Source organism: Pseudomyrmex gracilis, unplaced genomic scaffold (genome assembly GCF_002006095.1).
Source record: "Pseudomyrmex gracilis isolate BER0280 unplaced genomic scaffold, ASM200609v1 scaffold_7, whole genome shotgun sequence".
NCBI classification, from domain to species: Eukaryota; Metazoa; Arthropoda; class Insecta; order Hymenoptera; family Formicidae; genus Pseudomyrmex; species Pseudomyrmex gracilis.
Window position 1 is genome coordinate 1,152,859 of NW_018020591.1, and position 27,051 is coordinate 1,179,909.

General features: G+C 38.3%; 3 protein-coding genes across 10 annotated transcripts; 2 read left to right on the plus strand and 1 right to left on the minus strand.

Annotated features, from left to right (window-relative positions):
* The first annotated feature begins 1,048 nt into the window (after positions 1–1,048).
* LOC109859791 lies at positions 1,049–3,081 on the plus strand. 3 transcript variants are annotated; one of them, XM_020438360.1, is made up of 4 exons: positions 1,049–1,241; positions 1,308–1,711; positions 1,922–2,057; positions 2,186–3,081. In XM_020438360.1, the coding sequence occupies exons 2-4, from the start codon at positions 1,415–1,417 to the stop codon at positions 2,539–2,541; spliced, it is 789 nt and encodes a 262-aa protein (XP_020293949.1). In that variant the 5' UTR covers positions 1,049–1,241; positions 1,308–1,414; the 3' UTR covers positions 2,542–3,081. The 3 variants fall into 3 exon arrangements, with proteins under 3 accessions (XP_020293949.1, XP_020293940.1, XP_020293958.1); XM_020438351.1 differs by having other exon boundaries at positions 1,049–1,711; XM_020438369.1 differs by having other exon boundaries at positions 1,049–1,711; positions 2,189–3,081.
* A 1,348-nt stretch (positions 3,082–4,429) lies between these two features.
* Positions 4,430–10,184, minus strand: LOC109859279 (UV radiation resistance associated protein). 3 transcript variants are annotated; one of them, XM_020437394.1, is made up of 10 exons: positions 10,155–10,184; positions 8,597–9,288; positions 8,294–8,498; positions 7,542–8,132; positions 7,289–7,461; positions 6,987–7,213; positions 6,735–6,905; positions 5,255–6,214; positions 5,083–5,152; positions 4,430–4,841 (listed from the first exon to the last, which is right to left on the minus strand). In XM_020437394.1, the coding sequence occupies exons 2-10, from the start codon at positions 8,699–8,701 to the stop codon at positions 4,650–4,652; spliced, it is 2,694 nt and encodes an 897-aa protein (XP_020292983.1). In that variant the 5' UTR covers positions 8,702–9,288; positions 10,155–10,184; the 3' UTR covers positions 4,430–4,649. The 3 variants fall into 3 exon arrangements, with proteins under 3 accessions (XP_020292983.1, XP_020292967.1, XP_020292974.1); XM_020437378.1 differs by lacking the exon at positions 10,155–10,184 and adding an exon at positions 9,583–9,642; XM_020437385.1 differs by lacking the exon at positions 10,155–10,184 and having other exon boundaries at positions 8,597–9,362.
* On the plus strand, positions 9,659–27,051 carry LOC109859265 (rho guanine nucleotide exchange factor 18-like). 4 transcript variants are annotated; one of them, XM_020437336.1, is made up of 19 exons: positions 9,659–9,819; positions 10,203–10,332; positions 14,707–15,063; positions 15,290–15,684; positions 16,010–16,153; positions 16,229–16,413; positions 17,169–17,306; positions 18,376–18,451; positions 18,539–18,668; positions 19,008–19,203; positions 20,260–20,334; positions 21,680–21,736; positions 21,895–22,438; positions 22,521–22,750; positions 22,882–23,411; positions 23,506–23,708; positions 23,805–23,984; positions 24,073–24,782; positions 24,864–27,051. In XM_020437336.1, the coding sequence occupies exons 2-19, from the start codon at positions 10,293–10,295 to the stop codon at positions 25,180–25,182; spliced, it is 4,509 nt and encodes a 1,502-aa protein (XP_020292925.1). In that variant the 5' UTR covers positions 9,659–9,819; positions 10,203–10,292; the 3' UTR covers positions 25,183–27,051. The 4 variants fall into 4 exon arrangements, with proteins under 4 accessions (XP_020292925.1, XP_020292945.1, XP_020292935.1 ...); XM_020437356.1 differs by lacking the exon at positions 17,169–17,306; XM_020437346.1 differs by lacking the exon at positions 20,260–20,334 and having other exon boundaries at positions 9,660–9,819.

The following is a 27,051-nucleotide window of genomic DNA, read 5'->3' on the forward strand; positions in this document are numbered from 1 at the left end:
AAAGTAGATTCTATTGACCAACCAACTGGTCGAGAAAAGCGTGTATGCACGACGACGACGACGACGACGACGACGACTTCGTCTTCGTCTTCGTCCGTTTTCTTTCGTCGACGTTGAACGCGATAACGTCACGGTTCTATTTTTGGCGGTGCGGACGCAGCGATATCTTTAGAGCGAGCATCGGTACAGTCCGTTCCTTCGAGCTTTCCTTCCCTCGCGACCGAAAAACGTTGCCAGTTTGACGGGAGAAGGCGAGATGCTATAATGATTTATTTTATATCAACTAAATTTGATATCATGTCGACGACCCTCCCGAGTTTTCGCTCCCTCAAAGAATCCGCTTTTGATTCCATTCCGCCATGTCGTTCCCGACAGTCCTCGATTCGATATACACGGGGAGAGATGCGGTTTACGAATGGCGTTGGATTCGAATTCAAGAGAGCTAGAAACACCATTGTTGTTTCGTAATCCCACGGGAATTCAGAGATCAAAGTGGCAGCGCTTTGACAGAAATATCGGCTTTCATTGTCGAGCGGCCAACTCTGATTGAAGAGCTTAACTAGTTCGGAAGAAAAGCGTTTTTATTTCATTTTATTATTTGTCGGAGAACCGACGAGACAGTTTTTTTAGAGAATTTTTTCTGAAAATTCAAGGAGATACACGAGTCTCTCTCTCTCTCTCTCTCGTTTGAAGTTTTAAAGAGATTTTAAAACTGATCTGAGCTTTAACGATGAAAAAGAATTATATACGGTAATAAATTTCAACACTTTTTGAGAAATCGAAACAACACATGTTGACAACAAGAAATTCCGGATTTCTCATTGTCGGTAAAAAAAATCGTTGAAAAGTCTCTCTCAAACGCGCACTTGTTGTTATTGATTTTACATTTATCGTTTCACATTTTTGACTGCGTGAAATAAAATCGATATAAACGATTAAAAAAAAAAAATGCGACAACAAGTGGCATTTGTGCGGAAACTTAAAAGGTTACCGAGTTAAACATTTGAAAAACGCTTTCTTCTCGACGATCGATCAGTATCGATTCGCATTTATGTGTCAAGACAAAAATGTCTGACGTAAATTTCGGCAAAAAGACTCGAAAATTTGTTGTGTAAAAGAACGAAATACGAGTCACGTTATGGCGCTGATCAATAAGCAACGTATTATCAAACTATCTAATCCAAAACTAGAATGGAATTCCATTATCTGCTAAGAAAATTGATAACTAACGGATTGACTAGGTGAGAAAAAAATAAAAACCCTTTGACGCGCACGTTCTTGATATCGTCATTTAATCGCTGTCAAAGGGTCAGAAGAAGTTCATGGCGTCAATAACTTGAGAGCACCGAAACAATCTTGGAAAGTGTCTCAGAACATTTCTTTCGATTCTTCGCTTCGAAATTATATCACCGCAATGGATCAAATAAGTCAAGTCAAATGTGTTTCCGCACGTCAAAACGATTATCTCTGGCCAGATGTATCGAAGACACACCTGCGACCTCAACCGTCAACAGCAGTTATTAGATTTTATTCTTGTAATGATTCACGAATTGACGAGCCTCTAGACAGAACCGTTGGTAAGTCCTTCGAATGGTGTCAAGTGGTTCCTGCGATGCAACGTTTAGAGCCGAAGCTTTGTTCCACCAAGATTCGATCATTTCCGGAAGTTGAGCCGACACGATTTGAGCAGCCACGTAAATGTGTAAAAAAAGTAACTATCTAATATTTTTTTCTAATTCCGTATATTATATATTGTTTTAAAAAATAAACTAATTAGCTGTGTGTTTACGCTTAATTTATTATCTTTTAATTGTTCGTCTTCTCGTGATTTTTTTCACATCTCGTTTTACGAACTACGTTTTAACATCAAAATCAAGAATTGCGGAAAAAATAATTTTCTTCTTTCAACATTAAATAAAAGATCGAAGTGGAGTGTCCCGATCTGCATAAAATATTAGAAAAGTTACTTCCGGAAGAAAAGTGTTTGGATAAAACAACCGCACGAGTGGAAGCTGATCGATGGAAGACAACGTATCAAATTGATTTCAGTGATCCTGGTAAGCGCGTTAATGAAAAGAAAAAGAAACAAATTCTCACAAAAAAAAAAAGTTATATATTTCGCTGATATACATGTATATTTGTGTTGTATTGTTGCGATATTAATTTTCAAGTGTTGTTTACTCAGCAGCCGCACGTATGGCTAAAAGTATTGCCAAACGTGACAAGCTGTGCAGAATCGACGATACGATTTGTTCTCAGAAAATGGAGCATCGTCTGCCAGTCAAGATAATTGTAGAATCTGATTGTCTGCCGAAATGTTGTCTGTCTTCGAGATACAACGGAAATAGCTTGCAGAAACAGGTTTACAAAAAACTCGGGCGGAAGAATGGAAAGAAATGTATGGATGAGAAAATAAAGATGCAATTGCCGGCCTGGAAGTCGGAATATCAAGACAGCATTAGCAAGATCGGACAGTCCATTATAAAAACTAAACTACATCAAAAAAGAAGCGCCGCGCCGATGTTGACCATATCTTATTAAAATGTATAAACAGATCACATATATGTAAATAAATATATCCGATGAGATTTTCTTTTCTTCGAGTAAAAGCAAGATGTTTAATATTGTGTTAAATGTACGTAGACAAGAGTACAATGTTTTTTTTTTGTCTTTTTTAGATAGACAATATTTTTATTTATCACATTGCGATAATCCGTCAATGAGTTTCACAAGAAAATCGTCATGCGAACAATTTTCAATTTGTTTCTCGCTCGCGCCGTCATATTATGTGTAATGTAATTATTGACGAATTAATATAAATGGATTTTTTTTTTTTCCCCATAAGCGATTCTGTAGTTTAATATTTCTGTTTGGTCCTCTTGTACACAAATTTAATACAATGACAAAAATATAAACTATGTATTTGAGTTACGTTCGATTACTTATTTCACAAGCGTGAACTAAGCGTCAAGTGAGCTAAGTACAGTGAAAAAATCTAATAATCCTCCTCCTCCTATATAAAAAATCTATGTGTACCGCGAAGTGCGCGGTTTGATATCGAATGTATCGCATCTATTGTTGTCTCTTTTTCGCGTTGCCGATTAGTTGGTTGATCGAGTCGAGTCGAGTCGAATCGAATCGGTAAGATCGAGAGAGTAAATAATAACAGAAAAGCGATTTTGACAGTTCGTCGTATATGTGGAGAAAATTAAAAACGTGACCAAAGTCACTTGACAGAAAAGAGTAGAAAAACAACACGTGACTATTTAAAGTAACGTGATTGTAATTTATATATTATATATAACATTAAATAAAATATATATTATACATATAATTTATTATATATAGTATACAATATAAAGTATAATATTATACTTTATATTGTATATTATATATATTATGTACATATTACCGTAAGGTCACTGATCTCGGCCGCGCGACCTTGGTGGGAGGGTCACTGACCCGGTCGCGCGACCTTGGTAGGAGGGTCACTGACCCAGTCACGCGACCTTGGTGGGAGGGAGGGGGTCATTGACCTCGGTCACGCGACCGCGGCGAGGTCACTGACTTTAGTCACGTGTTATTTTTCCATTCTCCCTTTTTTCTTTTATTTTTTGAGTTTGATTTTCATGCGTTATTTCTGAAACGATATTACTGGACATCCTATCTGTATATACATGTGTATGCGTGTGTGTGTGTAATTTCAGTTTAAATGTTAATTATGTGTATGTAATTTTAATTTAATAAAAATGCCTTCGGATAGATACAATAATAATTACAAATTTCTGTTGTAGTATATATTACAATAATAGAATCGCAACATAATATACAGTATCGATACATATGTACACTTTATTCTTGTTAACCTAAAAACTTAGAAAAAAATCCCGACGATCAGCTCTCTCAATCGAACTTACTACCGTTCAACTAAAGTGACATAGTACAAGTGCACAGCATGAAAATATATACGTAAACTCTAATAAATACAGCTAATAAGGTCCTTGCATTTTTTTTTTTTGTATCACATGTACAAATATATGCGCAGTCATAGAGGAACTATCGGTTCTACTTGATCTTTTGTAGTCGTGTCAGATTACAAGTCCACTCTTTTTCCCGTGGTTATCGATTATAATTGTCGCGGTTGTTTGCGTCAACATGGAAGAAAAAAACAAGCATGTTGAGAGCATATACATATATATATATATATATATATATGTATATAGAATAATAAGATATCAATAAATGACATTTTTTTTATATATACACGTATGATTCAAAGTCTAGATTTTTTTTTTATCACAAAATACATAATTTTCATATTTGCTCTGCAAATACCAGTTTGCATTGATTTTATATCAGAAATATTGTTTTTTTTTATTTCAATAAAATAAATTAAAAAATGATAAATATATTTTCTTTAACACTTCACGATAGAGAGAGAGTGTAAATGATATATTATTTAATATTTTTCACAATGTCAATCAAATTTAACTTTTAAATATAAGACCTATAAACGTTACCGATGTAGCACGAGTGTAAGATATATATAACTGAATCTTATTTGTCCAAAAAACCTTTGGTGCTTATACATATATTATTAGGACACAGCGCTGTATGATGTATAGGCTGATGATATATATGTATGTGTATTAAAGACGCGGTTTCATAACTTTGAAACTAGTTTTCTTGTTGGCTAAAGCTTCGGTGCGCGCACACACGTTCTCCGAGCTACGTCTAATGATGTCTATGTACTCGCTCGACGCTTGAATGTCACACTGCGATCTCGTCGTTTCGTCATACGAAAAGCAATCCGATGCGCTTAGAATTGAACTTGTGTCTATCTAAAAATTCGAAATGTAAACACATATATATTTTTTATCTGAATATTATATTAAACACATGTTACTTGTGCAAGCAATCTCTCGCAAAAGCGAAAATTCTGGATGTTAATGAAACTCGGTATACATGTGACGAGAGCAAAACAGATTGTGGAAATATTTGAGTTCGTTAAAATCTAATATTCATAAAAATCAGAATATTCAGGTTTGCGAAAAAGATGCTTTTTAGTGTCTTAAAATTTACCATTGGTTCACTTATTACAATATCCTGAGACCATTTCTCAACTTGTTGAGTATAGCTCGATTTGTCCGATCTGAAAAGAAAAGTATTTAATTATTTTTAAGTAAACATTTATACAAAAAAAAAAAAAAACTGTTAATTTACACAACATGCGATTATAAATGTCTTTGCTTACTTGGATTCGGAGTTGCGTTTTTGTCGTAATGCGACATCGTTTGTACATTGTTCCGAATAACTGCGAGTGGAATCTTGCGTTCCGATTTGTTCCGATACTTCGTAAGTACACACCTTGTCCAACGACAAGCACGATTTAGCGAGACGCTCTCTGCTGTGAATGGCAGTTTCCGTAAGTGGGCTTTGTTTCTGTATATTACTACTACTATTTTGTTCGTTAACTGACGTTGTGCTAGTGTCATAATTCTGTAAAACTTGGTTTTTGCAATTATGTTCTGCGCTGTTCTTCCACGCGCTGTTTATCGCATCTCTGACATTTTTTAAAGTGTCATCTATCGGCAACACGTCGTCTTCGATCTCGGCCAATTCTTCCTTTCTACCGACGTGACTGCCATTTATACTTTCATCCGCGTCGGTCTGACCATTACCGAGAGCCATTTCACAGCTGCTTATAGAATTCGAGCTTCTGTCTCGGGCGCTTACAGAACTTTCCAGACTATCCGCGAGATTACCCGCCTTAGAAACCGAGGTGGGTATCATGATTTCAATGTTACTTTCAATAACAACTTTATCGCTACTTTCGACAAAATTATCTTTATTCTTAAAAGATAGGTTATCAATATTCAGAATGGCACTGTTTAATGTCTCATTACTGCTATTGCTCGACTTGTTTTTGGCCAGTACCAAAGCTTTATTGTCAATGGCACTCTCCTCCGATTTGCAGATACGCTTCGACTGACTGCCCAAAGCGGGCGATTGTACCGGTTTGTCGAGACCCTGATCCAAGGAAGATCCAAGTGACGACTTTATTATCCGCAACTGACTCATCGACCGAGAGGAACGGTGGCATTTTTCAAAAAGTAATTTTTGCAATGGCGGCGTGAGAGGTGGATTATGTTTACCATTACCACCTTCAGTATCCAATGATGAGGTAGAGAATGTTCGTTTGGAATCGTCTAAACTGTAAAATAAACATACGAGAATTGAGCGTGAGATCAATAAGTACAATAACGCATATCTGACCGTTTTATATTATTTTTTGAGTATTAACGTAAATGTGTGTGTATTCATTTTTATGAAATAAAAATAGTTACCGTTTCAAAGAATGTTCAACATCGTATTATACATTTACTTTGATAGTTCATCTATGTTTTTAATAACATCTGCTATAACATATATTATTTAACATATATAGGAGTTAAAAAATATAATTTAGTGACTTTAATCTTTTGGTTTTTGTAATTCAATTATTTTATTCAAACTGAAGATGATTTAAAATATAGTCGAAACGTTTTGGAATGATTGGAAGAAATGTTTTAGTAAATTGCACAATGTTCTGCAACCTGTGCGTATTTGGCAACAACGGATCTCTACAACGGATGTTTTTAGATTTGCCACACAAAGAATTAAAAAACAAATTATCTTATCAGAAAATATATTACAAAATGTGTCAGAAATGCTAATCACACATTATTACGTACTAGATCTGATTGGGTTTAATATTGATCAGCGTGGCGAGATTGGGCAACGTTGCTCTTAAATCGGTAGTTGGAAGACCGCAGTACCACCGCAATTGGGATATGTTTTTGTTTAATAGATACACGGCATAATGAAACTGCAATTTGTCCTTGCTTCGGGCAAACAACGGAAACCTAGAAAAAAAAAAAAAACATTACAAGTTGAGATATTGTGTATTACGTCAAAACGGGTCGAGTCACGAAAGAAATCCTTACTGTCTGTCGTTGTCAGGTAAACTCTCGGTAATATGATCTATGATCTTGCTACGCGAGCCGTAATGTATGATGGGATATCTGGTCGGTACGTTCAGAAAATTTGCGATCATTTGTGTCGTATGCGCGACAAAGCCCAACGCTACGGCCACTTGAGTGTCGTTCGACAACTCCAACTCCTCGCTGTCCGGTAAGTAAACGTTATTTATTCTGAATTTTCCAGTGCTATCCTACAAGAAAAGCTTAGCTGTTCGATGCGTTCAGCAAAATAGAATATTCATTCTTTTTGTTTTTACGAAATTTACCTGTTTAATCGGATATATTAAGCTCAATTCTGAGATTAATTGCTGCCGTCTTTGAGCAAGTTGACTGCTTTTATGCAAATACGTTTCCCTTGTCTCCATGTGATTTTGTCGCCACTCATTCAGTTTGTCCATGTCTCTATTCAGCTCTCTGTATCTTTCCAACAAGATAGAACCTAACGCGCGAAAGAAATTTTTTAATTTGTTTTTCTTCGGATTTTTATGTCACATATGTATGTTTTAATAATATACAAACCATGGTCTTGATTTTCTTCCACAATATTGTTATGCAATTGATTCAACACACGTATCTCCGCCATTTTCCGTGCTCTTTCTTGTTCCAGTAATTTCGTCCTAAATTTAGCCAGTTCCAGCTCTTTACGTATCCTTAGAATTTCCATCTTCTTCTCCTTATTTACTCTTCGCGGTTGCAACAGTCTGCTCAGAGTTGTTTGTGGATATTTGGGAGTATAAAAATCATCACCCGACTCAATGCGTATTCTGAGCGCTTGCACCGATTCCGTCTGCTGTTTCAACGCCTGCATCTTGCTTCGCAGATTACTTAACTTGTTCACAGTATAACTGTTTTTCACCTCAGACACATTTATGTTCATGTAAAGATAACGTTTCAATTCTGGAGTTGTCACACAGCAGTACACAGGTGTGAAGTATCCACCGTGAAAATAAAATATCAAAGAATTTTCTTTCAAAATGGTTTCCAGATTAACCGGGAGTTTAGAACCGATATATGTCAATCCGGTAAACGATATGCCCCAGGTGAAGAGAGTCACATCAGGTTTTGTAGCATCAGCTGGTATCAAACGCTTCCAAACTCTTATAATAATTTCTGTTTTGAGAGTCAAAATAAATATTTGTTAATCTCTCAACAAAAATTTATGTAAACAAGCTTGAAATACAATATGACAAAAATTGATAACAAAAAAAGCAACATGTTAACTTGTACCAAGAAATACATCATTCGTTGTACTAACAGATTGTAAAGCTCACCACTGGCTGTTGAGTAACCTGTGGCATGCAGAGTTGGTACTTCCAGACAAGACCATCTCGGATTGGCGTTGTCAATTGCCTCACTTGTGTACAAGGGTGACGACATACTTGAACTATGCAGGGTGTAGTAGTACCAACACGCTTCTCCATTTGCATCAGCTTTCAGATTATGGCCTATTATTTGTACTAAGCTTCTGAGTCTTAACTGAAAATTAAAAGACAAAAAAAAAACAATCATACTACACGCTTGTAACTAACAATTAACTCTCTCAAATCGAATTATATTATTTTTTATTTACTTACCTGTTGTGTCCCTAACGGCAGCCAGGTCTTGTAACGTGGCGCGATTCGCGATTGAAGGGTTAAATCTAAATCTTTAATAACGTTTCGCGATTCGGAAAGCTCCATTGTGTAACTTCATAGTACCGCGATAGCGTATCATTCAGACAATGAGAATAGAACACTTCGCGCGCACTTTTTAACTGATATGCAGATGATCGTGTGACAACATACAGAGATAGGTTAGATGTATTTTGATTAAGTATTTCATAAAAATTTATTACAAATAAATCAACAAACTTATAATTTATTACTTGCTCCGACAAATTTATTCAACAAAGTTGAGCGTCTCCTTAGTTTTATGCCGCGACTGAAATCGTCAAGTCGCACGCATTAATCGGAACGGCCGTGCTATAACAAACTGTGAGAAATTCTGACAGTTCCACCTCGTTTTGACACCCTCGCATCTAATCGCGATCACATTCCAATGTTCACCGCCCGTACTGAAAATCTATAATACACGCGACACGAACTGTACATTTCGAGCACTGAAACGTCAGAACGTGTCAACGAATCGGCGGTTGTTCTCTGATTAATCCGCGATTGCCGCACATGCGCCGAACGCGTTCCTCTCATTTGCCGACACTTGGTGCTGTTCGGGATGCAATTCAGGGCAGCCAACGGTGCAAAATCGACCAATCCAACGATCATTACCACTACAACAAAATACACATATAAATAATTCAAAGCAGGGTCATGGATTTTTTTCTCTACCATAAAATTGCGGAGTAAAATGTTTTTTGCAAGACTTCTCTCATCAATTCACGTGAGACTTTACGCTTTTTTTCCATTGAGAAAATAATAATTTTCATTTTTTTTTTTTTTTTAATTTTAAATTAAGAAAAAAGATGACACGAGCGTTGTTAGCTAGCGAGAAAATATCGAAAAGACTCGGAAGGAAGAGAGAAGGGGCAGAGTAGTTTGTGCTTCTTCGGAAGGTATTAACGCACTCCCGTGTACTGTGCAACACCTCGCATATGTATTCCGGTAGCGTCAAATGGTAGGGCGTCCCATGGAACACTGGCATCACTGCAAAATGGTTGACGTGCCTTTGACCGTGTCGTACGGTGGGATGGCGATGCGAGACTCCGTTTTGTCGTATTGCTGAAAAACAAGCTAGCTGCATTGTTCGCGACAACGCTCGTGATGCAACAATAAATGGCTGTTCCGGGATAATTGCATTTTTGGTACGTATCGCCTACGTGGGGTTTCGGGAGGAGCCGGTACGGAAGAATGATCGAAATCGTCGGTGTGGATCTCGTGCCCGACGATCCACCTGTCAATGCAATACGGCGCTTCCAACAAAAGTTTACATACACGATGTCTATTCGATTCGGAGCTGTCCGGAGGTTTCCGATTTGTTCGCTTGGTTTTTTTTTTTTTTTTTTTACGTTCGAATTTCGATCCCGATCACACGATCATTTTGATCGCGATTTGCCAGTAAGAAAGGGAAGAAAGCGCCTCAGTTCTACAATGCCCCCGCACACATGCACACACGCGTACCAAGAAAAAAAAAATGCACCGATTTCGTTGCTAACGTTGCTCAGATGATCCCTTTCGATTGTTGCAGTTTTGTGCGAAGTCTTTGGGAAGAGTGAAAACCGCCGTGAAGTGCGTGCTGTTGATATTGAAGACTGTTTAGAAAACACTCGGAGAAGCGATGGAAAAGCGGCAAGAGGTGCTCGCTCCGTTTTCTTCCGGTGAGTTTTCCTGAGCGTTTTTTGACTCGCTCGCGGCTTTCTCTGTGTCTGTCACACGGAAAATGCGCGTGTAGGTTTGTTGCGTAGGCGTTTAGTTGCGAATCGAGAACTATGCTTTTATGTTATAAATCTTACCACGTCTATAAAATAGATGCGTGTATAAAATATGTGGATTTATATATTTTCTATATATATATATATATAATATACATATAATATATATAACAATATATGTATATATGTTTAGAAAAATCAATAGAAAAGATATTAAAGTTTTATGTAACTTTTTGGTGTTTGAATATTTTTTTAATATGCAAATTTTTTTTAATTGCAAATTTTTTTAACACAACTTAAAGCAACAATTTTATTTGAACGCTTCATTTGAACGTCTCAAAATTTTGTATACTGCAGTAATATCTGCTCGTTATGATATTTCCAAAGCTTTAGCAGGTTTTATTTTAAACAATTGCAGTGATAAGAATAAAACACAATGCTGTGATCATAGTCTCAAAATAAAAACATGCGTGATATTTTCTTTTTGTTGCTTCCATTTAAAAAAAGAATAACATTTGATACACACGAAGAAAATAGAATCATTGCTTATTTTCTTCAAGAGAATTAGCGGAACAGGTATTGGTGTAAGGTTTTATTTTACACACACAGCATTACGGTAAAACTTGATGCACCTGCATATATGTATCATTGCTATTTATGTCGGAACAGAAACAAAAGAATGTTCTCTTGAGGTAATCAATACCATGTGAATCAAGTGGAGAGAAGCACTTACCTATATTCTAATCTAAAAAGTATATGCATATAAGGTACACATACTCACATCCTTATTTTGTGTTTTTTATTATATATGTGTATACATGGAGTTTCTTATATAAATGTATTTAATTTTGCAATTTTATTAAATATAATTATTCTCAGATCGTCAGGTCCAATATGTTTCAGCAACTAAATGATTTTTTGTTATCTCTTTTAAATTAATTTCTAAAATAAGCGCGCACACACTTCCGAGAAGAAGATAAAAAAAAAAAACAATAACGCTGTAAGTTTTTCTACATCACGATTGATTTGACTTTAATGAAAAATGTGCTTTTGCTTTTTGAAAAAACGAGTTGCGGCGTGTTATTATTGTTTAAAAAATTACAAGGAACTTTTTTTCCCAAATCGGAGAAACTCGCTGTTAGTTTCTTAGCAAACACAGAATTCCGCTCAGATACTTGGCGTAAGCTTTATAAGGCTTTTCCAAATCGATATGCTATAAGTGTGCGGCACACACATGCCGCATCTCGTGATCTGCAGATTATCATTTGAGGAGCTGACTCTCTTTCTCTCTCTCTCTCTCTCTCTCACTCTCTCTTTCTCTCAGAGGGTGAGATCGTTACGTGAAGAGACGTCATCTCGCGACATTAACCACCGCGAAAATCATTACCTCTGGAATATTTAATAATTCCGATAATATCGACTGGCGCAGTCACCGCGGCCTACATTCAAATGCCAGCTGGAGCAACACAATTGCGTCTCCTTCCTCTATACCCTCGTTCTTTCTCCCTTCTCCCTCTCTCTTCTCTCTCTCTTCTCTCGGGACACTTTGGCTACAAGCCGATGCTGTTGTCGAAGGGTTGTATATATCAGCGTGCGATTGTTACAGCGAATCCTTGCTGTGACGGGAAGCCGAATAGAAACACAAACGATAGCTTATTGAGAATACGTCTGAGCATTTAGAAAGAATCACTCTGTGATACAAATACTCGCGTCTGAATTACTCATTGAAGCAAAAAGCTGCTTTTTACGATAAACGCGAAATTTTCCCGACGTACGGTCTATTAATTTTTACACCATTTGAATTTTTGATGACTTTTAATGCGGTCTCTTTTAAAGACGAGGAGAGATTCGGTCGTAGAAAAAATATGTACGCGAAAAAAAAAAAAAAGATTTTAGCTAGAATAGCAAGAAATTTGTTACTACTACATGGCCAGCAAACAAAAAACGTGCTAAGTTTATTAAGATATTTTGTTTTCTCACCGACAAAACGTTTCGTCGATGAGACAAAAAATTTCGTAGACTCGACAATTTTTCTCGCTGACCATGTAATAACAAAACTTTTTTTTTAACAGACTAAAAACAAGCGATAAGTTTTGAGAAAGATATATATATCTTTTTTTCTTATCTAAAATCATTAAGCTAATGTTTGAAATATTGGTAAATATTGTCCTGATCGTGTCGAAAGATATATATATATATATATATATATATATACATACATACACACACACATATATATATATGTAAACTACATATATATATGTATGTAAACTTCCATTGCTTTATCGCGATTGCTTTTATTTTGCACAAGTGGATTTGTGCATGCATGTGAATATACATATATGTATATCTCTGAAAAGTCGCATAATTTCACAATTTTGCTTATCTTATCGCTTAGTTGACTAAGCTTTCTCAACTATGATCCTTTGTTATGTTTTCTTTTTTTTTTCTATTCTATTTGTAGAAAGAGGAAGACAATTGATATGCGCTTATAAGTCGAAGTTAATTGATTGTTGACGACGACGAATCCGCTTGCGCAAACAATAATATTTTAGAGTGTCTTGAATTTGTTTAACAGCTTCCGAGCCGTTCGCTAAAAAAAGCCGAAGATCACGTAGAGACTACTTGAGCAACAAAAGAGAGAAAAAAACGTAGAAAAATATTTGCCGAGGAATTTGTATCTGTATTTTCCGGCGCTTAGAACGGAAAGATATCAAATCTAACGAATACACCGATGCCGGCGGTGGTGGCGGAGGCGACGGAGGTGGAGGCGACACGACAAGGTTGGCGGCGGCGGAGACGGTGGGTTATATAGGGTCGCGGGGGTACACGGAGGCAGCGCGGGCCAGCGAGCGGATCAATTCGCGCTCCGGGAGCTACATAGAGAGCGAAAAGCAACAGTCTGCCAGCCCCTTTCCACCCGGAAAAGTGTTCGCCACGGTATGCTCCATCTCGCGCGCGCTTCTCTCGCTCGTCCGTGTTATACCGTTCGCCGACGAGAGACGACGACGGGGTCGCGGTGAGATCCGTTGTCGCTTCCTCTCTTCCTTCGACGTCGTCGTCGTCGTCGGGAAAAAATTGCGCGGATAGAATTTTTATTTCCCAAGACGGGATCCAACGTGCGTGTCCGAGATTCCGAGCGATTCGTGGGAAATCATTACTTGGCACATCGGATCGAAGACATCGAGACGTCATTAATGTCGCGCGGGAATCGCGGCGCGGAGATTCTGCAGCTGAATAAAAGAAAAAAAACTCGCGCTGGCACGAGTCGAACTAGTTAACGGCAGCTTCGATATCTCGTCACGAATGTGTGTTACGTATGAAGTTGTTTCTCCCCGGGTTGTTTCTCACGAAAACGGCGGAATAATGCAGAATTGTTCGAGAGACGCAGCGCGTGTATAATTGAAGCCGCGGAATGAACAATCGGACGAGCGAGAAGACCTCTTCGTCGATCTACCGTTTTAACTGTCGTTGCGAGATCATGAGAGTTTTTAACATTCTGCTCACGCTTGCGTGTGTGTGTGTGTGCGTGCGTGCGTGTGGTGCCCTCGCGTGTCAAGTCTGTTTTTTTTTCCTTTTATTTTAACGTGACCTTATAACACATACCGTTTGACATAGTAGGTATCGGTCTTCGGATTTCGAATGGATACGCCGCGTGAATCGGGAAGATCCGAGCGACGGTTGGGACGTTGTTATCCGGTTCGCGTATACTTGAGTAGAGACGTGCCGTCGTCGTTAGCGGAATACATAATTTGACCTAATTTTCCATCTGATATATCTTCATGAGGTATTCGAGCGAAGCGGAGCGGAAAGTTTGAGATGAAACCGGCGACGATTGTACGCGCGCGGGAGTTGCTTGCGTCTCTCCCGACCGAGTCAATAGAAAGAGAGAGAGAGAGAGAGAGAGAGAGAGAGAGAAGGCGCGACGGGGAACATTTTGATATCGGTTTTCCGGTATATCGTGATATTTCTCTGAAACCGCGTTCCGACCTGATGTGCGCCTCTCGCAGCGTGTGTCTGCACTTTTCTCCCATCATACGCGCAACAGTTAAAACTACTTTGCCCGCTGTTTGCTTTTTCCGTTTCTCACCCCCTGTCCCGGTCCCGTACGTTATTGAGCTATCGAGCGGCGAAAAACAGTGTCTGTTTGGCCCTCACTGCGCACGCTACATGTCCTAAAATAGATCGAAGGAGACCAGTTCTTCCTTCCGTGATATTAAATTAAGCGAATAATGAGAAATAATGCAGCGAGAAAACGATTGTTGACGATTGTTGACAACGACGATCCTGTCAATAAGACGGACAATCGTGTGCTTGCAGACGAATGTCCGAATAGCGGCGAAGACAGCGAGGAAGATGTAATAACCGATTACCTTGGCTCGTCGCACTCCGAATGCGATCGTGTGTTGCCTATTATTAATGGGGATCTGCGCGGCCTGAATCTGCACGGCGCCATAGTTGTCACGGACACCGGCTACAACACCAAAGACAATACCGACAAAACTTCAATTACCATGTCCGTGGGCGGTGACGAACATCATCATCGACAGCAGCAACAACACCAGCAACACTCGTTGCTCACGCTCGGCACGACCGTACAAACCCAGCCTAATCCTCTGCCCATCATTAGCATCACACCGCATTCGCCTGGTGTGACCAAGAATTATCCTGTTTTAGGTAAAAACAAAAAAAAAAACAAAAATTCCCTTCGTGCCACACTCACGAAAAAGAACAATTAACAGTTCCGTAAATCGAGATGAAAAATAAAAAAAAATAAAAAAAAACAGAAGAATATTAGATAAAAAAAATGTAAAACAACTTCTTGTAATGAAGCTCACATAAATAAGGTAGAAAATTTAAAATTAACTAAAAAACGCGAACCGATGTTTAACTTAATTTGCAGAGGAAAACTTGCAGCAATTGCATGAAATCCATGACTGCATCCAACGTATGCGAGACTTGACGTTGGGCACTCTGGGATTCCACAATCGCGCTTCCAATAACGAAGCTCTGCAGAGATTGACTTCCTCATGCCCGTCTCTGTGCCCGTTGGCGGAAGGCGATCTCGCGTCTCGTCCCGGCAATCACGACACAGGCTCTGATCCGGATCTCATCCTCGCCACTTGTTCTACCAACAGTTCCCCGACGCATCTTCCGTCGGCAAGCCACGCGCAACAATTAGCGCAGGGTATAGACAGAAGACGCAGCTGGACCGGAGATATAGAGGATCTGGAGAGCAATCGGCGCGGTCGTCGACGATTCTCCGGGCAGAATCATCTGCTCCAGGCCCAAAACATGGTATATCGCTTGTTAAAGTCAGGTACCAACATCGATTCGATTTCGGTGAGTTCGAGTTTTGATATCGCGGATTTTTTTATGCTAAGCAAAATTATTCCTGTTGCCAGTTTTTTTTTTTTTTTTTCTGGTTGTTGCGAATCGCGCGCATCTTAAGTAGCGCTAAAATCGAAGCTCATCGAGATTGCGTCGGTCTTGAAACGCCTGGTCACGGTTATATATTCGCTTTTGCGATAACTCTGGTCGCTTGATTTGCATTGCACTTCTCGCTGACGTCGTTACTAATGCTCTCACGCAATCACAAGGTATACTCGTTTACTCGTTTCAGCGACAACGCAGCATTAGTTTAAGTAGCTTAGACAGCGAGAACGAGCTAGAATTAGATGGGAAACCGTGTACCGGATCTGTAAGCAATCGCGCATGCAGGTCGCAAACGAGCACACATTCGCTAAACGAAGCTGATCTTGTACAGGTAATATCAGAGAAATTCTCCGAGAAAATCCTTAACGCGCCTTAAGGAAATACATAGCGAATTTTTATTTAACAGAGCGAATATCAGAAGATAGTTCCAAAGAGGAGTAGTCAGAGATTAGCAGAAAGTAGCAGTTTAATGCCGGGATTGACTGGTTCGCGTTTACCTCTTCAAAAGTCCGTATCGACGCCTTCAATTGTTACACCGCAGGTTGCGCATTTAGCTGAGACCGGGACCCGAACGACCCCGTCACTTGCAGCGTAAGTCTAGCATAATTATCACAAACGCGAAGATCGCAAAATTAGATTAACGAAAGAATATTCTCCATACTCGATAATATCATATATATATATTTATTATTTGAAACTACTTGTTATTTTAAAATAAGAAGCCGCTTAATATTATAATCTAGCTTGCGATCTTTTTTGTCGTAAATTTTTATCGTAATGACGCACACAAAGCAACACACATCTGCACGTTCATGTGTGTGAAATTATTCATGTATATGCTATAATCTTTACGCATAATATTTCAATTATTGTCGACTCTTGTTTTTTTTTTTTTTTTTTTTTTTTTTTTTTTTTTTTTTTTTTTTTTTTTTTTTTTTTTTTTTATTTGTTTATTTTGGCACAAAAGTAGAGACTAATTTTTTTGAAAATAGACACGAATACATATCTCTGCACGAACATTTTTAACTTTAGTAGAATGATTCTCAGAAATGTTTACATTCGTAAATATTTTTGCGTTACGTAGAGACGACTGCTCGTGTTATATATATATATATATTTTTTTTTATAAGCAAAAGTGAAACAAATGCAAGCAAAGTGTAAAATTTTTGCTCACACTTCTTCATTAATTATTTCTGTCTCAATCGTAATGTCTAAAACGCGAGCAGTTATAAATATTTTCAAAATATCGATACGTAATCATCAGAGAATTCATTATTCACACAATAGATGCTTAGTTTGTGCGTGTTTTTTTATTTAAAAATTTGCCACAATCCTGCATGAAACAGCCGTCTTGAAAGAAACGAAAAGGGTAGTGGGAGTGAAACAGAAACCGAAGATCTTCATACGACACACAGTCACGAGTTCCACGAGGACCGAGAGGGCACGCCGAGTGTTCAGATATCCCTTGACGAACTTTTAACTGAGTGAGTACTTCGGCGTTTTTTTTTTTGACACGTTGATCGCTCAGCATAAAATTGCAGCATGTGTTTTTCCCGCGGGGTTCGCGGTTCGCCGCGGATTATCGCGCTAGCGTATAAATTACTGATAACAGTTTGTTTGTTTGACAAGCGAACAAACTTTAGACTTTTAACAAAACAGCTAGAAGAAATGTAAAACAAAAACTGGAACTTATTTGCCTTTTACCTGAGACGCCACAACTTTGCTTAAATTGTTTCAGAGAATGTCACAAAAAAACAATATTATACCAATATATTTTACGCACAAATTACTTACAAGCACTTTTGTATACAGTTTTTCGTATTGTCGCTATTAAATGTGTCTTTGTTATTATTAAATACTCTTTTGCGAGAATTAATTTGTAAAATCCCGCTAATTAAGTGAAAGAAAATCATGTCTGGATAAATCCGCGCGTTCCTGCGGAAACTTAGCTGTCACCCAAATATGGTGGCGATCAGCGTGTTAAAGCCTTCACCGAATTATTTATAATACTGCGGATATATCTTTTGTAACGTCTCTGAGAGATAGGAATGGTTCGTATCGATTTGTTGGTCGATCGATTTTGTAGCTACAAAAGTAATACGTATGTTATATATTACGAATGCAGAGAACCAAACGCTGGTGATCTCTCACATACATTTATTAGAAGAGATATTGTATTTCCAATTAAATATTAAAATCTTTTTTTTTCTTTTTTTAAGCAGACAGTTCAATATATATCACGTATTGCGCAAAAAATCATTACACGCGAAGATCATTTCAAATTTTTGCAATTGCCAACGCACAATATCACTATTGCGCTACGTTGTCTTTGTGTGCATGCTACACATTTGTTTCGAACTTGTGACTCTAATCGCACATATTTACAGGCGACGCACATTTTGATCTCTTGCAATAAGCTGTGTAATAAGTCATGATGCTTTTATAGTTTTTGCACCGCAGACCATTTATAAAAATTTTCATTCAACTTAAGCGTTTATTTCACGTTTACGAACGGAGTTCACGTCGATACACGTATATTATTAATTTTTGCAGTGGTACTGCATATGACGATCAGCACTCCGAGAAGACTAGAAGAAAGCGCGGTTCTATTTTCTTCCGTAAGAAAAAGGTAAAGCAATTTTACACAGTTATTACGCGATATGTCTGATGAAGAATGAATGTTTTTGATGTATTGTAAGATATTTTCTTATTTTAGGATAAAAGTGGAAAAAAATCTAGTCATCAGCAACATCTGTGGGTAACGATTGCGGTAGGGGTTCAGGGAAACTTACTGTGTGATGTGTGTATGAAACAGTTGACAAACAAATCGTTTCTTCATTGCGACAGTAAGCGAATCCAATTACTTCGACAATGTGTACATTATTGTTCAAAAGTTTGCGAGAACAGCATTTGGCAATATTTGTTAATTTTAACAATATTACACATTTATAACGCGAGCGTGTATTCTAAATTAAAAAGCAATAACATAATTAAACGATTAAAACCAACTATAAAGTTTCTCACATTATGCACTTTTTTTTTTAGAAAGTATTAACACTATTATTGTTGTTTGAGAAAATGTGGCATTTTCAAACTTTTGAACAGTAATGTGTTCGTGTTTTGTAGGTATAAATAAAAATCGATCTCTTTTTCTAAACTTTATATTTCAACTCACAAAATCACAGATTGTGGAACGTCGGTTCATCAAAGTCAGTGCTGTAAGGATCAGTTGGTGCCGGAATGCATCAAGTCCAAACATCACTCCGGTAAATCAGCGACAAAATCCTCATCTAATATCTCTACAATTTCGAGCAACAGCAGCGCCAACAAACGTGGCTCTACAACGTCGTTACCTCTTCCGGCATCGTCCGGAAGTGGAAGGTAATAAAGTTTTATTCAGAACGATTATCATTATTATTATTATTATTATTATTATTATTATTATTATTATTATTTCATCTTTTGCATTGAATCTATTTGTGGTTCAAAATTCGCACGCAAATGGCATGGCTGGGTCTAAGCTCGGGGTTTGTAACAAACTCCTCTGTGCGAAACGCGTAAATGAATTAGCTCATATTAACTCGATTGGCAGATTAGGAGAGAAATAGATTCACGTTTCGTTTTACGAAACAGTATATATATATTTACACAGAAAAGAGAAACCTCGGTATTTTATTAAGAGAAGGATTGTTTTATTCTTTTTTCTCTTTAATATTTATACAATATATAGTCAGTATACATATATATATATATATATAATCTCTCTATACTATCTATCTATATCTATACGTATAGATAGTTATTAACGCAAGAGATATATATTAAAAAATTTTTAAATCGAACAAAAGCTGTGCATCTGCTTATTACTCCGAGGCTTTGGCTGGATTAGACGCTTATTATTTCTGGTTGATTTTGCAGTTTAGCAACATTAACATAGTACGGCAAGCTTTAGCGCGTTCAGCCTCGTCGTGCCGCAACATCTCGATTAATAAATATATATACATACTATATGTGTATATATATATACATATATAATATCGTCTACATATATTTATGATAATACGCATTTTATACTTGTACAAAATACTATGCTCAAACTACTCAGCTAGGTTTCAGTTTGTAATACTACACAATACGCAGGAATATAATAATTAGTATCTAATGTCATCGCTAGTTATACACAGAAAGAATTACCAAATAAGGAACACTTGCGTTATTCGAGAACAATTCTTTCGTTGAGATAGATCACATCAGCGTGCAAAAAAAAAAAAAAAAATCAAAAAGCGTAAAGAAAACAGAATTAGCAAGAAAAATGGAGGAAAAATAGCCTAACAGGCGAGATGAGATTGCCCTAATGCAGTGTGTGCTTTTTCCTTCTCCCGTGCATTCCCTCTTGTGCAACCACGTGCAAACCGATCGATTGTACGACGATAAAAGGGAAATTAACAGCTACAAGAAAACCGTGTCAAGCTACAGCCCTTGGCGGCGAGTCGCCACTAAACTTGGAGTCAAGTAAGTCTCTGATATCTGATGTGTTCCTCCTGTATTCTCTGTCGAAAAACGTTCCGTTCGTTTTCTGTGTTATCTTTACACGCGTCTAGTAGGTAGGCGCGCATCTGTCGTTCCTTGAGTTTTTCTTGTACACACATAATACAAAAAAAAAAAAAAAAAAAAAAAAAAAACGCATATTGTCCATTGAATCTAACGAGTTCGACAATCGAATCTCGTTGTCTCGTTAATCAGAAGAAATCATCATCTTGCCTTGCCTATACGCTTCTGATTTTGTGCTTGCTTCTATATAATTTACGATGTATATTTTATTTTATCTCTTCTCGTTGTGTGTGTAATCTTCGTGTGTATGTGTATATATGTGTGTATATATTTTATATATACATGTATATATATATATATACGTATAAATTATATAAATGTGTCATAAGGTCACGAGGTATTAATCCATAAAGTTCTCCGTGATAAGTGCACGTACACCGAGCGTGTGTACGTGCCGAAGTACATTGTTCACGACACATTACCACACTCCATCTATTGTTTCCACATTGTCCTGTCAATAATAATTTGTTACGTGTTTCATCGTTTCTACACATTTTTCAGTATCTATACAAAAACTTTGTGAGACTTCATAATTTTCCATAGACAATCATTTGTCTCGCAATAATTTCTGACAACCTTTGGGTCGGGTTCGGATTAATATTGTAACTTTAAAAAAGTGTGCGACGTTTTTTTTTTTTTTTTTTTTTTTTTGTTTTTTACATGTCGCGTCTTTCCCCGCGAACAATGCTAGAAAAATTTAATCAAACATAGCTGAGAGCCAGAAAAGAGAGAAGTGGTTTGCAATTGCGCAAATACATGTCCCACCCGACCTGAATTCGGCTTCTTGCGAGAAGAGTTTCCGGTTGCTCTTGCCGATTATTTACTCGTCCGCGCGAATGGCTTTTTGCTGTCTTGATATCAAAAGAGAAAATTTTTAAGATTTCTCTCTGAATGTTTTTTAAATTTTTAATCGCTAGCTTCGTATTATTATTAACTGTTTGCAACACGATAATATTCAATAATGTTTGAACACACGTGTCGACTGTGCGCAATAAGACAAAGATTTGCGTTACGCTTGAAAAATAAAAAATAAAAAAAAGTATAAAAAAAAAAAGAAATCAGGATATCGTCTTACGCAAGGTTTGTATGTTTCAAAAAGGCCTACATGTCGGTGCGTTACTTTCAAGAATCCTTTAAGCTGGAGTTCGATTTAACATTTTTGTATTGCATCATTTAGGGAAGATCGAGACTTTATTCTTTTAATCACAGATAATGCTTTATGAAACAAAGCTGTATTTTTTTTCAGTCAAACAATAACCGAAGAGAGAGATGCCGAGGGAGGGCAGCATCGTGACCTTCCTAGGTTTGTGCAATATACATTCTTTTCTTTCTTCCGTCATATATATATATAAAGTAGTTTGATGAAAAAATGGCAATATGGCTGCTCATATATGGTCGTGATGTTGGCATGCAAACCAAATAGCGAAAACTAATAGACTGATTTCTTTTCTCTTATTTCAGCGGGGAAGAATTTGACTTTAGTGACGATCATCAGTTCACCGTGGCGGATCTCGACGAGATAGATCCCGAGTTGGCATTGGGAAAAGAGGAACCTGATTCCTGGAGTTCCGCGATCGGACGTAACGTTGCGCTGCGTCTTGTCGATCACTCCGAGCGGGAGGTGAAAAGACAAGAGCACATATACGAGTTTGTTCTTACGGAGAAGCACCACTGCCTGGTGCTTCTTGCCATGGAGAAGATCTTCGTGGATGGATTGCGACGACACTTCCGTCTAGCCCAGCCGGATCTCGAGCGTATGTTTCCCCGACTGAAAGATTTGATCGACATTCACTTGCGATTTCTTCAAAAGCTGCGAAAGCGGCAGAATGTCAATCACGTGATTCCTTCGATCGCCGACATTTTGATCGAGCAATTTTCGTGCGACAACGCGCAACGCATGAAAAGCGCGTACGGCGAATTTTGCAGCCGCCACCGGGACGCTGTCGAAACGTACAAATATTATTTGCGAGATCCTCGTTTCGCTCGTTTCGTTAAACATTGTCAGGTACGTAATATAAGCAACTTCACGTTAACTCTATATCTGCTCTCAAAACAAATTCGTAAACTCGAGTAATTTGTGTCTGCAGACGAATCCTTTGTTGAAAAAGAAGGGTATACCGGAGTGTATACTCTTCGTTACTCAACGTTTAACGAAGTATCCATTGCTGATCGAGCCGCTCATAAAAACCGGCAGTAAGCAAGACGAGAGTGAAGACTTACGTAAAGCACTGGGTCTTGTTAAAGAGATCTTAGCCGATGTAGACACTTGCGTAGCCGACAAAGAACGAGAAGACAGAAAGTTAGAAATATACAATAAGTAAGTTCGCGGAACCAAGTTTCTTTTTTTTCTTTTCGCTCTTTTTGCTATTATCTATTCTTTTATCGTCTAGCGCGTTCTCATATTTCTTTCCAAAATTGATTGATCACATTTCACAACGTTTTTCGCAGGATCGACGCAAAGTCTTTCGCGACATATCGTGGTGCCAAATTCAAAAAGTCAGACATAATCAACAGAGTGTTGAAGTTCGAAGGCACCGCATACTTAATGCAAGGTCGTAGCAAAATGACTGCCATTGTAGTGGTTGTTCTCTCGGACATATTATTTTTCTTGGCCGAGAGGGATCAGAAATATGCGTTCTTCGTGCCTGACAATAAAGCCGGTATAGTATCGCTGCAGAAACTGCTGGTGCGCGAGAAAGCCCGTCAGGAATCCAGCATTTATTTGATAAGCAGCAATCCAGCCGAACCGGAAATGTTTGAGTTGAAGATTCAAAGGCCAAAGGACAAACAGTTGTGGATACAGGCTATTCGATCGGCGGTCGAAGCTTGTCCGCAGGATCCGGAAAACGAGACCGACGCGTCAAATGAAAACAGCAACGAATTACGAGACACTAACTCCTCTTCGATTTCGTTGGTCTCTGTTGAAGAAAAACAGCGCATCGTCAAGGCTAAGGAGACACACATACTTAGGCTCGTCGGTATGTTCTTCTTTTTGTCACAATTCTTTTCTTTTTTTTGTTTTCTTGCAAACTTTTGTCACATTGAAAATAATTTATACGTGCGCGTTTCTAGACGAATTGCGAAAGAAAGACGCCGAACAAGCGTTGCTCTTTGAAGAAAAGATCAACTTGCAAATGCGTCTCCTACAAGCTGCAAATATTTGGAATGGGAACGAGAGCGATAACGAGAGACTTGAGAAACTTGAGAAAGAAGGTGCTGATTATACGCGATTCGTACATAACGAAGGAGATGACACCACTCACATATGGCACGAGGTGAAAATACAGAGCTTTATAAATTAATTGTTATTTGTATCTTTGTATTTTGTGCAACGTATAAATTTGTAAAACATAAACTTTAATTTAATACAGGTGTTCGTGGCCGTGCAAGAAGCAACGCGTCTCATTAGCTCATTGTCGGTTAGCGCGGGCGGCGCTACCTTGTCAAGAAGCTTGAGTTCCGCTGGCGAACGTCACACTGAAGCTTATGTTCCGCCGTCTCTTTGCGTTCCTCGAAGAGCAGAAACGTTTGCCGGTTTCGATCACAATAAGGTATACAAAGAAACGAAAAGCAAATAATATGATACAAAAAACAAACACAACAATAATAATAAATACCGATTTAATTTCATCTTCTCAGGAGAGACACCCGTTTCGCGATTCTAACGTGTTGCACGCTATGTTTCCAAAACTCGAATTGCCCAAAGAAATTATCGAGGAAAAAAATTGCCAAGAATTGGACAAGAATCATCAGGAGACAGCGCTACGATTGTCCAATCATATATATACGTTGCTCTGTATAATAAGTAGTCAGATGACGACAATCGATAGCCTATACGCGCAACTGACCGCGTGTAAGGAGGGCAATACGAGCAGCAAGTCCTCCGGCACCCGACCGAATACAAATCGTCAGCTGGAGGAGCTGCGAAATTTGCAAGATCAACTTTGCCGGGAGAAGGCGGCGTTTCGTGCCGCATCCCAACAAGAGAGAGCTCAATTGGAGGAGGAACGAGCTCAACTGGCGCGCCAAAGGGAGCAATTAGCTGCGGAACAACGGGATGTAACGCAACAACGTGATCAGTTGTACCGACGACTCGAGGCGTTAGAGCGACAAGGTGTCACATTGGTCGGAAGCTCAACGACCGGCTCAACAACAATTCACTTGTCTCATATAACGCAGAATACTGATACGATGCAGCAAACCGCGCGCAACAAGACGCAACCACCTGACGTCAAGCGTATTCCTTTGAACTTGATCAGCGCGACGAATCAGCAGAAAGTGCAGAGTAATTTGCCGGTCAAGCAACAGCTGCCGCTAAAACTTGCTAGCGGGAGTAACAACAACACAAGGTAATCGGCTTGTTCTATTTCGTTGGAAACATTCAGTAACGTTTACTCTGTAGACAATAATTTCGTGTGTTTATGTGACAGAAGTGGTAGCGCTACAAGCAATAATAGTCCGGATCGACACTCCAGAACAGGAAGCAGTCCGGCCATTGTTACCGGGTCTGCGTACTCGTCACCGGAACTCGGGAACAGTCATCATCTCGGAACCGGCGGCAGCAATCACACGCACTCTTCGAATCGCTCGCTACGCATCGCTCGTTCTCCTCCCGATATCTCGTATACGCAGCAGCAGCAGCAACAGCAGCAGCAGCAGCAGCAGCAACAGCAACAGCAACAACGAAACGTGGATTCGCAGCCACAGCAGCAGCAGCAACCGTTGGAGGAAGAGGTGATTTTTTTCTGACGAATCTTTCGATTCGGTCGTAAGCACTCGTCGCGATCGCGCGCGACTCCTACCGGCACGGCTACACCGTCTCCCACGCCAGCGCCATCACCGCGCAATCAACCGAAAAACAGCCAGCAGTCTCGCAATCGCGTCAAATCGTTTTGACTTTCGACGCGTTAAATCTGTCGCGTTTATATGCAATCTACATTTTCATTTGTCGCTCCGAGAACACAATTTTCTCCTTACGTCCCGTATCATAATCTTCTATCATTTTATACATATCTTCCCTTTTTTTTTTTACCGTATTGCTCATACGCTCTTTTATTGCATTTATTTTTCACTATCGACTGTTTTATACTTATTGTTAGTGAGTTTATTTCCTAAGACGAGAGATCATTTTTGACTCAATGTAATAATGTTGCTCCCGACGCGTTTACATCGTGACGATACTATACATATAGTTAATAAGCGCGAGTAGGTTGGTATCCTCCCGTAGTTAAAAAAAAGAAAAAAAATATATATATTCAAATTACATTTTGATTGCTCCATGATGCAATAAGTATTATTATGCCGAATCTGACAATTCTCTCTCAAATTAACTTTGACGAGGAAAATATATATTCAGAATGAAATATAATTTCTATGAAAAATGATTAAAAAAAAAAAAAGAGATCAGGAAGAAAAAAAGAGAAGAAGAAAGTTATTACTAGAGAGAAGCTTGAGGAGCAGCGGCCATTGTAGTTTTTTACGACGTTTCTCGACTGCCGTTTTCATCTACAAAAGTGGATGTGGGAATCTGCGGAGCAACTTCTATTTCCAAGCGTAAACGGCGCAATTGTGTAATCCGGTTTGAGTCCACATTGCATTTTCAAGCGTATACATACGTAAATGTATGTCATTCGATTTGAATCCGTGCTACATCTCTGCTTCTATAATATCGATAAGTAGCCACTCTCGGATTGCTGTAAATCTGCCAACACAATTACATTACTGAAACACAGTTTAACTTTTTCTACGACGGGAACTTAACCGCGGAGCTTTACGGACAGATCTGCCGGCGAAATGCGAATTAACGATATTAGTAAAAAAAAAAAAAAAAAAAATTGTAAAAACATGTAACAAACATTCCCGTACTGTATCAATGTTGCGTGTGGCTTTCGATGCGAGATTGAAAAGAAGGGAGCCGATATAGTGGTTATTCGTTCTAAAACGTCGCGTTTAGCAGGAAGCCCCTATAGTAGCGATTCGTTCAAAAAAAAATCACCTGGCGAGAAGCTACTACGACCTGGCGTGTAAGGCTTTGTAGGGTTGAACACTTTTTTGTCACATTTGAATCTTAAAGCTGGCAACCTATTTTTTGTATTTCACAGCAATTTCAAGATTCTGACAGTTCTGCGCAATAGTTCATGATAGTTCCCGTTTTAGAACGACGTTTGATCTTGGACCAGTTTTTTTCGTTTAATCTTAAAAGCCCGGAATCGTTTGATCAAGACTATAACATCAACACACGTTTGACACTCGATGCTATTGTATATCCTGATCTTCTCTGACAGTTTAATTCGCAACTGCAGTTTTTTTAGAATCGTTTGTGCAATATTATTGTGAAGCGTAATCTCCTTCGAGTTTATAATTTTTCATTCCGATTCTTTATTATTTTTTGTCGCTCTGTTGTATATTGATTAGCGATTAATATGTAAATTTTCGTCATCATTACTCATGAATACGTTAAACAGATTGGCTGGAATATCTAAAAATCTAAATAAAAATCGAAACGTTCCATTAAATCTTGATACAAATTTATTTTACTACCATCAATGGATCCGGGCTTTCAAGAGGTCAAACAAATTCTTCAGTTTTTTTTTTTTTTTTTTTTTTTTTTAGAGATCT